Here is a 17,114-nt window from a genome sequence, read left to right as displayed (position 1 = left end):
TGCAACCCGCTGATTACCTCTCACATCTCTCTCTTAACGATGATCGTTGAAGGTCACATTTCAACGCAACGCACTTGGCCAATTATTGTGAATCGTTTCTTTGGCGACCGTGACTTGATTTACAGATAACTTTTACATCTTGACAAATCCTACCGAGACCGGAAAAATAGCAGTGATGATATTTACTCATGTGTTTTAGAAGTTGACTGGTTTTAGTCCACTTTATAGCCAAGACAAACCGGGCTATGACTCGGTCACAACTTTGCTCAGCGCTCCTGCGGGTGACCCAGTGAAAAGTGTCAAATCATATGTAGTTTAATTGTGTTGGCCTGAAGATGTTAGGAAGTCCGTCAAACAACGGCGGCATCAGAATGCTAGTGCCCCCGGCTCCGAACGACGACAGGCGGGTAGAGTTCGTGGCTCTCACCGCTGTCCACACGGAGAGAAGCGAGCCGTCGACACCGGAGCGCGGACACCCGTCTCACCGCACAGGGTTACTGGGCACCCCGCTGCCCGGGCCGCCCGGACCCCGGGCCAACGCGTCCGGCACCAGCAAACGCTTCAGAAAGTTGCAAAACTGCCTGTACAACGTGCTGGAAAGACCAAGAGGATGGGCATTCATCTACCATGCTTTCATGTAAGTTTAACATCATCGTTTTTTTATTATAAGTGACAAAATTGTGCAAAAAACTCCTCATTCTGCTATTTGCATTTGTCTTAAGAACTTTTTAAAAGTTTCATGAAGTTAGAAAGTTAGAGCGGGCAGCTACATGCTACGAGATAGACTAGTCTGACTTGTTTCCAATCATGTGTTTTGATCGCCATAGGACGGCAGTTCTTTGATGAATTCTCCAATTAACCAAGCAGAGTTGCTTATGCAGCAATTAGCTCGGCCATATGCCATACATCATCTCAACACGGGGTCTAATGTTCAATTTCCCTTTGTCTCTGACTGATTAAATCATCTGGAGGTCCTTGGATATTAAATTGAATTTATCCAAATCCACACGGCGACACTGGCATTTTTTAAAGCAAATTCCCCCTGTAAATATTTTTGATGCTTGCTGATAATCACACTTTTGAAAAACTATTCATTAAGTTGTTTTTTTTCAAATAAATTGGCATGCTTGACTAATGAGTTAGTATAATAGAACTGTGGGCAATGGACTCAAAAGGTTTGTAATGACAGTGAATTAAAAAGAAAAAACATCACTGATTAATTATAAGTGTGACTGAAGTAACTTTATGCTGTCTGCACTTTGTTGCAAGATTTTTTTGACAGGCAAATGATATATAAGCTAAAAAAGACTTGAACCCATTACTTACAGCAAAATCTAACCAATTAAACACATGCATCAAACAGAGCTCAAACCAATGCAACTTTTCCCCACTGCAGAGTGTTCTGTAAGGGCTTCAAAGTACCCTGTGCCATATGCTTTATAATGTATACATCAAGTAAATACAGGTAAAGTATGAGCTCACTAGTGTGTGCACCCCTCTGACAGACCCAACAGCTAATGAGGTATATTTGAAACTTATGGTGCTCACCACGACATAAAACGAGGCTTTCTAAACAGTAAAACTGTACCGAATTGTTATTGGGTTGGCTATGAACCTGTTTGAGACTCAAATTTAATTTCCAGAAAGTGTAGTGTAAATGGCGGGCCTGTGTGTACCATTAAATGTAAAAGTTCACATTTCAGCTTCTTTTTATGTGAATCTCAGGACAGTTGTGCAGCAGCAGTCTTGCAGCTGTGTCTGAGTCTGGCAAATAGTGGACAGAGCATTATGTGTGGAAGCTCCTTGGCTTTCTGTGTCGTTGTTTAGACAAGTACAGCTGTCTCTCTGCCAATGCCATCATGTGTTTATATCAGAGGGAAATCCCACTGCAGAGCTGCGATTCTCATATGCATTCTCATCATATACCGCCGGCAATAGGCCTGTGACGATAGCTACTTTTGTGGGACGATATGTTGTCCCGTAAATAATTGCATTCAACAATACTATTGTCATTTTAGGAACCCACTGATATAATATAATATAATATAATATAACATAATATAATATAAAAATGAGCAAGGTTAGTTAAGATTGCCTGCAAATGGCTCCCACCTCCGATATCACATGTAAATATGGAAGTGGCTGGGTAGTAATGGCGGTTGCTTTTGCGGCTCAACCTTGAGCTGCTCACTCACCGGGGCGATATGAAAGGGGGGTTGGGGGGGATCACAGAGTGAACGCTACGCTTCCGTAAAGATGCCAAGCCGCCATCACAGGCCAGGACAAAGTTATTTACAGTTAATGCCCTATGAGTTGCGCAGCACGCTTGCGCATTCCCCACTCGGGAAGTGCGCAGCAAGCAATGTGACTACTTAGTTTGTCAATGTGATATAACTAGCCTATTAGCCGTCAATGTGGAGTTTAGGAGGCCTGCCTGTAATGTGGAGGCAGAGAAAGAGCGGGCCTCAGGTGCTGCCTTCACGTTTATTTTTTAATATTTAACAGCAAGACAGAAAACTGAATTTATCAAACTCTCTGGAAATAGCTTGTGGAAACAGGCAGACAGATTATTTGGTTGAAATATATAGATCACACACAATAGGTGATGATGTTTATTCTGGTGTTCTTATGTAAACAAACAATAATGTAAACACAATGGGCATGGATATATGGACATGATAATGTAAAAAATTATGTTGTCATAAGTTGATAACGTAATTATTGTGACAGGTCTAATTGGCATATAACTGCAACTGTAGTCTCACATTGTTCACCTGTTTCACTTCTTTCTTTTCTATTCCCACGACACGAACACTCAGTACACACAGAGCTACATGTCATGTACTGTGTTTCTCATTAAGAGCTATTTGGCCTTTGCAGGTTGGCTGCTTGTGGCATTCTCCCTGACATAGTGGATAGCAGCTTTGCCATTGTTGTTATGTCTCTGTTAGGGAGGCAGGGCAGGCGCTCAGAGGTGCCCAGATCACGTTTCAGATGCCATGGCCTCAAAGATATAGCTGGACTGACTTTGGAAGTGAGAAGCTCCCGATTTATGTCGCTTTCTTAGAAGAAGGCAGAATGTACCTAATTCTAAAAGCTAAACTAGGATTTTGTCCTTGCATGTTGATATGAAATATGTTGGGTACACATATGTCTAGCTGAGTGCATCATTCCCCTGATAGTGTGTCACCCTCAGGGCCTGAGTCGTGCATTTGTTTTGATTAATTACATGTAAGGTGCTCACCATGCTGAGAACTGTAGCATGTGTGAGGTAAACTTATTTTACGATGAAGCTCAATTAAAGCTGCATTGATCTGTTGTAATTACATTGAGTCATACACTGCTGTGTAGGAGACTGCACTAACTTCCCGTGATCCTTTAATTAGTCCTGTATTGTAACTGGGGACGCTGGAGCAGATGCGTTGCTTGTACAGAACCTCTCTTTGCAGCTGTGTGTTGGAGTGTGTATGGAAAAGGGACGAAGTAGCTCTCCACTGTAATGTCTCTCCATGGACACCCAATTAAGTCCCACGACACTCCTCAACCCCCCCTTAACCCTCGGCGTCACAGCCACAGCTGCACAGAAGATGCATCCTCACTGAGGCAGATTTCCTCCTTAGATAAAGGTCTTACAGTAACTTTAACATCCTGCGGCTCAGGTTACAATATTGTAAACTGTTTCATATTTGAATGTTGACTTTTTCCTGTGGACACTCTTCAAACACTCTCTGTTGCAAGTGTAACAGCTGTATGCTAATTCAGACCTGGCATTAATCTCCTCTCCTCTCCTCTCCTCTCCTCTCCTCTCCTCTCCTCTCCTCTCCTCTCCTCTCCTCTCCTCTCCTCTCCTATTCTCTCCTCTCTTCTCCTCGCCTCTCAACCAGAAGCCTTGTTTTTTACACTACCAAGAAAATAAGTAGGGGTGAGGACACAGAGACTTGTTAAAAGACACAATAGTTTCCTTGGAAACTTAATTGTATTTGTGAAAAACGGCCAGCTACAAAGAATTCCTCTGCTCACCGACCTGATTGGTTGCCTAGACACTGATTCTTGCGTTCACCGAAGCACTGATTTAAATGGTGGGTGGATGGTTTGAAATGTTAAGTGTCTGTTGTCCCTTCACTCAATCACAGTAAAATCTGAAGACCTCTTTGTCATCTTTGAGTCCTTTCTCTTTGTTTCAGCTGCTTGAAATCTTGCAATGTGAGCGGGAGGGTCTGCCTGTTTGAGCCAGTTAAGTACTGACAATTTCAGGCTTTTAAGCACCAGCGGCCCTGCAAGAATGTTTAGGATGTAAAAAGTGATGAAGGGTTCCAAGAATCTGCATAGATGAAACTTATATCTCATTAAAAATCTTTAAGAAATTAAATATGAATCAGGTGCAAACAGTGTCTGTGTGTGTTTTTAATTTTTTTTTTTAAATCATTTTTTTAATTACTGAATAATTTGTCTATAAAAATTGTTACTTAAAATAATAAATTGTTTTCCGAATGACAGTTTAAACTCCAAAGATATGATGTTTACAATGATATGAAACAGAGAAAGGGACCTGAGAATGACTATAATGGACTTAAATGAATAGTCAATTATCACAATAGTTGCAGATTAATTTTCTATTATATGACTAGTTGATCAATTGACTGATTGTTTCAGCTCTACTTATAGTTCTGTCATCTGTGAGTGTGTGTTTATGCATGTGGAGTGTCTATGTGAAAACTTGCCCCATAAGCTTGGCAGATGACTAACAACAGTTAGAAGGATCAGTTTCAGTATTTCCCCTCACCTTTGACCCCTCATCCATTTCCACCATAAAGTCAGTGCCACATATAGACCATCACATACAGACTATAATAGTTCATCCCAGCAGGGGATGAACTATTATAGCTGGAACTTGTAGTCTAAAATCAGGCTACCAGTCTCTGATCAGGTCACAGAACCTGCTGCCAACTAATACCAGCACAGTTGAATGTGTTGATCTTGGCTTCCATTGGCTGCCATTTTATTCTCTGGCTTGGTACATTCTTCCTCCCATCCAGGACACTGCACAAAAACGCTGTCTGACCAGAGCTCACAACATCGTCAGAGACCCCTCCCACCCCCAACATGGACTGTTCTCCCTGCTGGCCTCTGAGAAGAGGTTATGCAGCATTCGTAGCAGAACAGCCCAATTCTGCAACAGCTTCTTCCCCCTAGCCATCAGATTGTTGAACTCCAAGTGATCTCCCCACCTTCGCACACACACACACACACACACACACACACACACGCACACACACACACACACACACACACACACACACACACACACACACACACACACACACACACACACACACACACACACACTCACACACTCACACACTCACAATGGACGGTTCCATGGACTATACAAGTTTACAGACTACTGCTGTGCAATTATACTCATGCAAATGTGCAATATATATATATATATATATACTTATTTATATATTATATATACACACATAGTGTTTAGTTTTTTAAATTTCCCTTGTTATTATTATCTTTGATATCAGCACTTTTTTGATACTCTGTACTATTTTGAGCCATTGCTACAAAATTATTTTGGATGTGCACTGTATAGTGTATGATCTGAATGACAAATAAAATCTATCTTATCTTATTTTTATCTTAAAGTTATAGTGCATGTGGACGTACAGGAAAAGCAGTCAAGATGAGTACTGACCAGCCAGTGATTGATTTGGTCTAAGGAGGGTGAAAATATACCGGCCATGTATTATTGATGTCTTACAAAGCAGGAGCAGAGACATGGGGCAAAATTATAAATGGGAGTAGCAGGGAGTCAGTTAGACTCACACAATAGCATCAGTATCAGTATGAAATAGTTTTATGAGGTGCCGTATGCTAAACCTCCTGGCAGGCTAATTGAGAATTTAGCAAGTTTGTTTTCCAGAATATCATGCAGCTGTTTGCTCTAGTTAAAGAGCAACTATATAACTCCTACACAGACTGTGAAAACAGCTGAATAATACCTGTTGCTGTGGAGTAGCTTTGTCAAATCCTGATGATGCCATAGTGATGTCATCAGGACTCAGTTTGGGCTTGAAGACTACAGATTTATAACAGAAAGCCTGCGTTACCAACTGGATGTGTGGAGTTTACCAGGGATGAACGATCTAACAAAGACACATTATCATGTTGTATTACAGAAAGTATGCTATTAAGTTCTGTTGGAGCTTTACTATTATGGGACTAAAGGTCAGGGTATGTTGGCCTCGGCTGCTTCGATTTTGGCCAGTATACCTTTAATAATTTTTTTTTGCAAACTGCACATTTGGAAATAAACTAAAACAAATACACTTATACATGACAACACTATGCATTCATTTAATTTCCGAGAGAGCACTTAGTACATTTTAAATTTGTTAGAGCTTTTAATGATGCGTTGTTTACGCTTTTAAATAGATGACTCAGTTATCATTAGTTATCCCTTTGATTTTCCGCTTCCGTTGAAATTTCTCATGCCGGGTAAAACTTTGCCAGATAAGCCCTTTAGTCTCCTTTGTGTATAGGAATCCTTTCACTTTAACCTTTTATGGCACAGGAACCGGTGATGGTGTCTGTTTATGAAAGCTTGAGCGTAAAGCCACATTATTTATAGATGTGGAGGGAGATACCCACAACAGGACTCACAGCCTAATGCTCTCCATAACCTGTCCGCTGATAGTCTGGTCAAAGAGGTTTTTTAAATGTCTGTATGGCGATACTTTATCCACTAAACATCTTTTGTGTTAACAGTGCTGTACACAGAATTCATCTTGCAAGCTTTTTTATTAAAGGTGAATTGCCTTTCTGGCATTATTAAACTCATTTAGCTCAGACAGCTTGTTGATTGAATGTGTTCCCTCTATCTGTCTATTCTCGCATTTTTCCTTCCCTCTGAACATAGTTCAGCTAATCTGCTTTCTCACCTGGGTCATGGAAACAGTCTGGTTTGCTTTTCCAGGTTTTCAACCACGCGACACAAAATCCACTGAAATTGCCCCCCTCTGGCATCCTCCAAAAATCACTGACGCATTTGGTGTTGGACGCTTTTATATTATTTATGGTCTGAGTAGTGTCAGAAAATAGCTTTTTGTTTTGTTGTTTGCCTTTTTAGTCAGCACATGAATGTGTTTTTATTGATGACTAAGTAAGGAGAAAGAAGGGTGGGGTGGGGAAGTGGCACCATAAAATGGTAAAGGGAGAAAGCCACTCTGCACTTTGTGTGGGGTTTTAACCTGCTCAGGACTGCAGAATGGAAGCTTGTTGTTCATTTACCGCTGCTGTTTTTTTAATCTGTTCACCTCAGCAGGTTGTGTAAATTCTGCTCCATTAAGAATCCTTTATGACCAAAATGCCTTTGCTTTTCCTTCTCTCTCTCTCTCTCTCTCTCTCTCTCTCTCTCTCTCTCTCTCTCTCTCTCTCTCTCTCTCTCTCTCTCTCTCTCTCTCTCTCTCGCCTCCATCGTTCCCTTCTTCTCTTTCCTCCTGAGTGGGAATATCATCCCTCATTTGCTGTATTGCTCTGTCTAAATGACTTCCCCTCCCTCATTACCGCTCTCTCTCTCTTTCTTCCACCCAGGTCTGATTGGCTGGATAACTGGTTTCTGAAAAAAGACACTCTCTTTCTGTAAAAGAGGATTAGCTATCTTGAGAACAGTGTTGAGGATAAATAGAACTGATTATATTCACTATTATTTAATCTGTTGATTATTTTTCTGAACAATTCATAAATTATTTCATGAAATATTTTAATATAAAATAAAATTCCAGGAAAAGGTGAAAAATTCATAACATATGTAAGGTCATGTTTTTGAATCTACAGTTTCATCCAACCAAACGTCCAAAATGTAAAGATGATCAATTTACAAGGACTTTACAAATCCAAACAGAAAAGCAGCAAAATCTTCACTCTTAAGAGGTTAAGGTTTTAGCTCTAACACGTAAAAAAAACTCCATAAAGATCATTAACTCATAATGCTGACATATATGCACAAGTTACCAGTGGTGAAAAGTAACAATGAAAAGTGAAAAGTACAATTAGTCAAGTATTCAATTTTGAGGTACTTGAGTATTTCCATTTGATGCTGCTGTATATTTCAACCCCACTGCATTTCAGAGGGAAATATTGTACTTTCTACTCCACTACATTTATTTGACAGCTTTAGTTACGTTTCAGATGAAAATTTGATACAATGGATGCTATAACATATTTTTTAAATATGACACATTGAGAGATGAAACTAGTGGTTTTTGATGTCTTACAAAAAGCAGTGTGTATGTTGGGCTCACATATCAGCTGTCTTATGATTTGTTAACAGCTCCACGAAATAGTGATTTTTCCCTCTAAACTTCTTTCTTTTATTTCAATAAATGTTCAAATGATTCAATATTTCACCAAAAATGTAATATTAAAGAAGAAGTCCAAGAACTTTGTTTTCCAGAACTTTGTTTTTTCTTCTTTCCTCTCCCATTAGTCATCTCCGGACCCCTCAAATTTATGTGAGGACCTTTTGGAAGGGCCCTAACCCTAGGTTGGGAACCACTGGACTAAACTAATTGTATATAAAGTAGTTGAAACTAGCTCCACCTCGAGCAGCTACAACAGTAACATGCTGCTCTAACACTGATGCTTCAGTATTAATAATCTAATGATGTCATATATAATAATATATTAGTCAGAGGGACCAAACCATTACTGATTGCAAGAGCTGTGCTGACTTCGGTTTTAGAAATTTAGACTACCTTGTATTGTTTTCATCAGTTGCTAAGTTGTTACAAATCTGTATCTCAGAAGCTCTTCTATATACTCAGAAATTGTAAAGGTCCTTAATGAACCTCTTGAAATAGTATTTAGAGTCTACTGTAAAGACACACCAACACTACAGCTCTAGTAATGCTTCTGTGATAGATTATCTGTGGCATTTCCTTTGATTTGAGTGAGGGAGGAACTAACATCCAGTCGAGCTGCTAATAAGATTAAGGCCAGAGTAACTGGATTGGGCAGGAACTCAGAGGAGATGATTTTGCAGGGCTCTGGCTGATTTTTGTTTTTGAGGACTTGAAAGACACAGTTTTGGAGACAGGCATGAGGTCAGGATCGAGTCAAGTTATCTTTATATGGTGCTGCTGTGCTTCCTGTGAGGGCAACAGTTCAATGGGGATATAATACAATTTTAAAAAAGCTGTTTAGAGGGACGAATAGATATTGGAAGTCATTTCAAAGATCTGTACCTTAAAGGTATATGTATGTGTATGTATAATCACCTGAAAATAAGAAAAGCTGTGTTTTCGTTACCTTAGAAACAGCCCTTTATATCTACATAGGGAATGATCCATGGAGCACGCCATGTTGAACTGTCATGTTTTTATTGTAGCCGAGATTAGACAAACCAAACACTGGTTCTAGAGAGGGCCCTTTGTGTTTTTGCAAGTTTTGTGGCCACCGTAGGTTCTTCTACACACTTGCAATGGGAGGATGAGGGATTATCAGTTGGTTGTGAACTGTAGCTTCACCGCTAAATAACACTAAATCCTACAGTCCTTTAATTCCCCCCTTGAACATACGCCCAATGTTTTTATTTTAAAAGCGCACATTCTATAAAAGCCAGAACGTTGTCTTTGGAGAAGGAATATCGAAATAATATGAAATAAGAGTTTGAGAGATTTCATTTATTATTCTTTAAATGCAAATTTCCTTTTTGGCTGAACCTGACGACCAATCTGGTAACTGGGTAAATATTTAACTTACTTTATTAAATTACAATAACCATATCTCGTCGCTATCCTGATTGTTGTTTTGTCCTGTTTTAAAAATCTTCAGGTCTTTAATCTTCATGAACCCCGTCCACCCGTCTCTTTACACCTGGCCTTTGTGTGTGTCAGAGTCCGCCTGAAGGTCTTATGTCATGTGTCCTGACGTCTCTTTCGGTGGTCTGTCACGTTCTGCTTCAACTGCTTAAACCTCTTTGCTTTCCCCTGCTGGCTCACACCAGAACTGGGGCTTTATTTATCTGTAGAGCTACTCACTATTTGCTAACACTGTTGTGTGACGAAGAGGAAACGCAGAGGGAGGAGGACGGAGTACAGAGAGCTTGATTTCGGTTGCTATAGATGAATGATTATGATGATAATTTGATACTCTATTGATCCCCAGTAAAATTCTCTATCTGCTTTCAAGCCCCAGATCTGTAGAGATATCCTGTCTTGCTCAAGGACACTTCAGCAGGCCAGATGCCAGATTATGTCAGGAACATACAGTCTGCATAGAAACATTAGCTTCAAATGTAAAGAAAACGTTTTCATACCCTTCAAAGGAAGGACAGGCTTAGCAGGACTTAAAGATTTTTGTGCATGTGGAGAAAGAATCAGACAGAGGGGAATAGGAGTGAGTTGGAGAGAGGGGAGAGTCGAGGTTAGTTGCCGTATTAATTTCTCCTTTCGGGGCAAAATGTGTTTCCCCAGGGAGGGAACTGTCTGTCCTGGGATGGCCAACCAGGAATCAAGTTTCTCCAAATATCCATCCCTGCTCTGTGTGCTCACTTTCAGCCAGGAACAGGACATGCACACACATTATCCCCATTAAGTGGGAAAACAAACCATTGTTGTTTATTTACTTGATGGTAAACGTGTAAAAAAGCTGAAGGTGAAATTCAGCTTACAGGTAACCTCACACATGCACACACACAAACATACAGACACAACGAGCAGAGATCTTGAACCAGAGACAATGGTCCCGCTTCATTATCCTGCAGGTAGGTGATCAGTAGGGGTGTTGACACCCCCTAATCTGCAGTAATCTGTGTTTATGTAATGTTATTGTCGTTGGAGCGGGCCAGGAATCTTGTGGCATTTGGCCGGCAGGGTCGAAGGGAAATGCCAAAAGTTTATTTTGACGATTCAAGAACCTCTAAACAAGCCAGGTCTGCTTTCACAGCCAGGAAAATCCAGAGGCAGTCTTCCAACTCCTCTCTGTATGTTAGTATTTAATCTTTCTATATCTCTGCAATAGGTAACAGCAGCAATTTCTTCAGAAGTGACAAATCTGCTCAAGTAGACGTACAACCACAAATACTGACAAATTATTAAGTCAGTTTCTTGTCACAATCATTCAGTTAAACAAAATCCTGTAGGTGAGGGATTTTGTTAATTTTTCAGCAGTTTGCTCGTGTATCACCAGTGTTCTCAGGAGACATAGTGTTATCCAAGCTGTAGACACATTTTGGTGTATACAGTGATGCTGAGGAGGTGTGATAACTTCAGTTTGAAGATTTACATTTGACAGTAAATACATTACATTATATTGTTTGATTTATTTGTATGGAGTAGTTGCTGAAACATTAAAAGATCTCAAAACAACAAAATGACAGATCCTGTTTTCTAAAGCAGATAAGTCCTGGCTGAAGAGGGGTTTATACACACAGATGCAAATACAACCAGATGCATGTTGAAATTAGATTTAGTATTATTAAAACATGTCCCATTGTTGCCCATCCCACCACTGCAAAAATGGCTGGAAAAAGCAGTACACTTGCCACTTCAGGTTATGCTCTCTAATTTGCTCATTGAAAGAGTTTCTATTCAAATGCCACCCATTTTGTTCCACAACTAATATTGTTGATACTGCCTAGCATTACACTGTGCTTCAACAACTGAATTCCCCTCCTCTGATCTGTATGATTACACAATATGGCAACAACTGCTCACATTTAATCCTGATTTGGGTTGAGTGATCAACATAACTCTCACTCTATCTCACTGCAAAATTTCATTTGACACCTCTCTCTCTCTGATCTGGGAGCTTTCTCTTGGAACACTTTTGGTCTGGTGCCACCACCATTGGACTGTCAAAACAGTTACAGCGCTACTTTCCCATGGTGTGTGTCACATCACATTTCCAGCTAAAAGAGAGTCAGACTTTACTGGCAAGGGTGTAATGTCACCCTGTGTAAATGAGCACAGTTGCTGCGCCATTGAATATGTCGCTGTTGAATTCTTTTTGTATACAAAGGCAGATAACTGTCTGCAGCTTGGGCACCGTGTCCCCTTCTGTACACCTACGATCCCCCGGCAACTCAGTATGTTAACTGTTGACACATAGTCCACAATCAGTTGCTTGCTGAGCCTCCATGATCCACAGCCATCTTTTATTTTACTGTTCAAAAACAAAAAATATGATCCAAGACTTCAGTGAATATGGTGAGCATGGAGCTGTCTGTTCATCAAGGTCTTTAGAGTGAGATAGAGTGTTGAAGAGAGCTGGACCTGTGTCTAGCCAATAACTAGGAAGACCATAAGGCAGGCTGAAAATAAATCAATAGCCCTAGTCCTGCCATTATCTCTCAGCAGCACACTTAAGGCCTGACCCTAATGGGTGGCTGCACCTGCAGGCCGCGGATTATCAGCAGATGTCGAATACTGTGGAAACTAACTCTGTAGCTAACCGTTGATAAGGAATTAACATGCTAGTTTTTACAAATCATATCTCATTCACTGGTCTATATGACAACGATTCTGAGACATTCAAGGAAAAGTGATGTTGAATTCAAAGGTGAAAAGTTGAGAAACTGTTGCAAGAATCGGATATAAATGTAAATCTAATCAAAAGCTATAGGAATTGCTTGCTTTAAAGAAGGCAGAGACTAATTATACAACTTAAAGGAGACATTACATGCTGTTTGTGATTTTCTGTTATTCAAAGTCAGGGCTTCAACCTGCTCTGAAGGCTTTGTTTGCAATGTTATCTCTACTTCGTCCTCGAGATGACGTCAGATTGTCCTACACGCCTACAAACAGCTGTCCATTCTGAAGCCTTTGTTGCCAAGGTTGGCCACAGGTTGGGCTTGAACATGTACGGACATATTTGATAAGCTTCCATTTCGAGTAAAGAACGAGACATTGTTCTAGCATTGTTTGTTTATGTAGCCTCTCAAGCCGCTGAAAGTCAGACGCTGCTTCAGGAAGCTGGAGTTGGCTCATTGGCAGGGGGGCCTCAAAAAGATATGAGTTAAAATAGCCGGTTTCTGACAGAGGCTGAACTGAGGAGAGTGGAGTATAAAGTAACTCCAATTATTAATTGTCAGTTGAAGTAGGGTCATATGGATGAAATCCTCTATTATATATCTCTGATATAGACAAATGTATATAATTGTCATATTAAAGGTTATTTATTGGATTTTTGCTTCAAGGAGGCAGTGAATTGTAAACTCAACTCAGGTCAGCCTTTTAAATGTGAAAACAACGTAAAGGTGCATATTCAAACTGTTTTAAATTGTAAGGATATAAGCTTGAAAGCTATGTAAAAGTTTATTAAAAATTGGCCTTAATTTGGCATGTGTAAAGACTGATCATCTGTTTTGCTCATGAGATGGTTCCAGTCTCACTGGTGTGTTTAACGTCAAATAGCCTCTGTATATCAGACTGTGTCTCTCTGGGAGGTTATTTTTCAGGTATTAGATTTTATTCTCTGTCCATGTGTTTGTAACTTTACCCTATCAGGCACGTGCCCTGGGGTTTCACTGAGTACCTTTGGTATACAGTATATTCTAGGTTGAGGAGGCTGCATTACTGTGCAGGCATACCTGATGTGTTTACATGGATGTAGAGACACATGTACATATACAAACCAGGTTTTTCAGTCTACTTTTGTCAAGAGCTGCTTTACATCTCACTCACCTTTTAAAGTGAACCCTGTTTTCTCTCTTTTCCAGTCTTCTTCCACCCTCTCTTTTCACTCGCTGTCTCTTGTCTCTCTCTATCTTGGGATACCCCAGGTCTCTGTATCTTTCGCCTATTGTCCCTGCCTGGTTGCACCCATATGCACAGCCTGGCTTAAGTGTTGTTAAGATCATTTTAATTTATAACGGCAGTCACTATAAACATGTGAGGAAGCAGCACCATGGAGACGGAGCTCAAACAAAATCACAATGTAGGACAGTATTTATAAGGTCTGCCTGGCCTGCACAAAGCGCTTTGCAGTGTGTATATATGTGTGTCTCTGTATGTGTGTGCGTGTCATTGCTCATGCGGCTGAGTGTGCATACTGTCAAAAAAGGTCTTGATTGGCGTGTGCACATTTGCAAAATGTGTGTGCAGTCATGCATGTGTAGGTTTATGGAAATTGCTTGTGTGTATGTGTGTGTGTGTATATGCCTGGCCAGTGGCATTGTGGGCAGAGCATAAACAATAATCAAATGTTAACGATGGAGCCGTAATTACGCAGGCTGCCTGCCACTCTCATGAGATTGTTTTTTCCTGCATTCTGTCCGTTCTGCTCTAAAATGTCTTACTTGCACATTTGCATCTCTAAATCTCAGTGTCATTTCCTCTATTCCTGATGGTTATGTTTTCAGTTCCTGCTGCTGTAAAATGCTTCCCCGATCTCGTATCTTTGTCTATTTCCATTAGCACTCTGTGCTTTCTCTCTCTCTGGACTGTATTTGTTTGTCTTTATTCTTTTGAACTTCTGCTTCTGCTTCTGCTTCTCCTCATACTTTCATCCTCTGTCTTTGTCATTCACTCTCTCTCTTTTGATTACTCATCTCTTGACGTGATACCATGTCAACAGGCATTATTATGAGCAGAGGAGGAGGGAGAAAAACTTGACCAAAAGTCATCCGGCCCCATCCTCCAAGACTGTTTTATCTACTGCTGATTCTGTTGCTGCTCTGGTGACATGAATACAGTCCTTTTTTACAACTTGAATATAATGAAAGGTTATAGATGAAGAAGATGCTTTAACTGATGTCAAAACATGTTTTGGTGTAGAAAAACTACAGAAATGTATTAAGGCCAAGTGTGCAATACAAACATAAATGTAAGCCTCTCAAATCAGACTGTGTTCATATTTGCTTGTGGTGATGTCATGCAGGAGTCCTGCCTGGCTTTTTGATTTTTTAAAATTTCCTTTGTAAAAGCAAACAGTAAATATGTTCCTACATGTCGGCAACCATGTTCATTCTGCAAGTATATGTGCGTGCGCATGTGTCGGTGGGCCCTCTGGTCTCCTCTTGGCCCTGAGATTAAAGCAATGTCAGCAAGTGTGTGATGAGACCTCACAGACGATACCTCATCTCTCTCTCTCTCTTTCCCATTCTGGCTCTCCTCGTCTCACTGTCCCCCCGTTTGTCCAATCTATTATTCAGCCATCTCTTTCTGTCTCTTGTCCACTATTTTTTCCTCATTATCTATCTCCCTCTCTCTGTCTGACTGATACTCACTCCTTGTGGTCATTGCTACTCTTCCTGCTTCCTATACTTACTGTACTATTTTCTCTCTCTCTACTCATCAGAGGTCAATCAATCATTTTGGTCCCCGATGGCCAGCCCCTTTGGTATCCCGTGACGTGTGAGCCATGTCCTGTGTCCCAGAATGCACTTCAGACAAGGCCAATAAAACAAAGTGGAGTATCAGGAATAAATATACAGTGGTTGGACAATCAGGCATAACTATCCCCATGTCCACACTGAGTCTAAATCTAAAAATGACATGGGTCCAAACACAGCAAGTGTTTACAGTTTGTTTTACTAATTCTCTTATTTTTCTTATGGTCAGCAAACAACACATTTGTGCATCACAGTCTGCAGTCACAGTCAGTATTCATCTATAAGAGCATGGACATTTCAGTGTTCCGATATTAATCAACCAACAGTAACTACCAAAATGCATTAAGTAAAAACCCACATTTAAACCATCAATAAAAACAACATAGAAAATCAATATTAAATTAAGATATGTCAAAATCCCAATTTACTTTCTTACAAAGTATGGTAATGCTGTCATAGCTCCTGTGGGATAAAAGAACCAGAATTTAGTATGTGCTCTCTGTGACCACATACTTTACTTTTTTTTTTGCACAGAGAACAGAGAACTAATTTGTAGGACTTTGGAAAATCAACACAGTGACAATCACTTGTTTTCAAAGAAATACCCTGTTTACATTACAAAGTTATCTACTGTGAATTTTACTGGATGTTGTTGCACTGCTGTCTGGTAATATTTGACCTGTTTTATCACACAGGGCAAAAGTCTATCTGAGCCTTAGTGTGGAATTGATAGTCTTAACAGTAACACATGTCGGCATCATATAGTGCAGACACCAATTGGTGCCAGTAGCACAATCTGGATATGGCATTTGGACAGAATAAATATGGCAAGATAGACTGAAGGGACAGCAGAGAATAGCAACCAGGATGAGAATTAAGAGGTCTGGGCTGTGAGAGAGCAGGGTGAGATTCAGTAGATGAATGAATAATTCAGAAGAGTATTATCTCTTCACTCTCATCTGCCCTTCCACTCCCTCGCCTGTCACCTAATTGGTTGTAATGAGTTAAAGAGGGGAGCGGGTGTGGCTGAGAGGCCCACAAGTGGCCCACTCTGATCCTGGCTCTGCTTCAGCTACACCAAAGAGAGGAGGAGGAGAGGCAAGACACAAAGGAGTAAGGAAGCAAGTTAGGGTAAGAGTGGGAAAGAAAGGAAGAGGGTGAGAATATAATGACAGGGAGCAGAACATAATAAGTTTGAAGGGGCCCTTTTACACTTTTTCTTATTTTCAGTCATATATATATTGTTACAATGTTGAATGTTCGTATCAAATGTGGCCAATGTGTCAAATAATGAGTTAAATATATATAGAAGTAATCATTGTGAGCCAAAGCTGGCCAATCAGAACAGAGTGGGCTCATAAGGAGACAGGAGCTAAGACTGCCTGTTAAAAGACAGAGGCTGAACTGAGGCGCTGCAGAATGGGCTTGTGTAAGATGAATAGGGAGTTGTCGTTTTTTTTTACTGTGAATCATGCAAAGCTACTCTTGTAGAGTCCCAGAATAAAAATATAGAACAGGAAATGAGCATAATAGTTCCCGTTTAAACCAAGTGTTGACGTCTGCAGTCTCATGTGGGAGTTGTGTTTGAATATCTAATCCAGTAACATTAAGGAGGGACTTGGAAAGCTGACAGAATGTGTAAACTGAACAAATGCTCTTTATCCTGCTTCATGTTTTTGTTAGCCCTCAGGGGGATATGTGTGTTGGAGGAAATAAAGTGACACCACATTATACATTGGAGGAAATTTTTATGACCCAAAATTCAAGCAAA

General features: G+C 40.3%; 1 protein-coding gene across 1 annotated transcript in view; it reads left to right on the top strand.

Annotated features, from left to right (window-relative positions):
• Positions 1–335: 335 nt before the first annotated feature.
• Positions 336–17,114, top strand: part of LOC133995841 (potassium voltage-gated channel subfamily KQT member 4) — a 43,399-nt gene continuing 26,620 nt past the window's right edge. The window contains exon 1 of the mRNA XM_062435327.1: positions 336–637. Within this exon, the coding sequence (XP_062291311.1) occupies positions 336–637 (302 nt within the window). The remainder of the gene's footprint in view (positions 638–17,114) is intronic.

This window comes from Scomber scombrus, chromosome 16 (genome assembly GCF_963691925.1).
Source record: "Scomber scombrus chromosome 16, fScoSco1.1, whole genome shotgun sequence".
Lineage (NCBI taxonomy): Eukaryota > Metazoa > Chordata > Actinopteri > Scombriformes > Scombridae > Scomber > Scomber scombrus.
The sequence above is the reverse complement of the archived record's forward strand: the minus strand, read 5'-3'. Positions and strand labels throughout refer to the sequence as shown.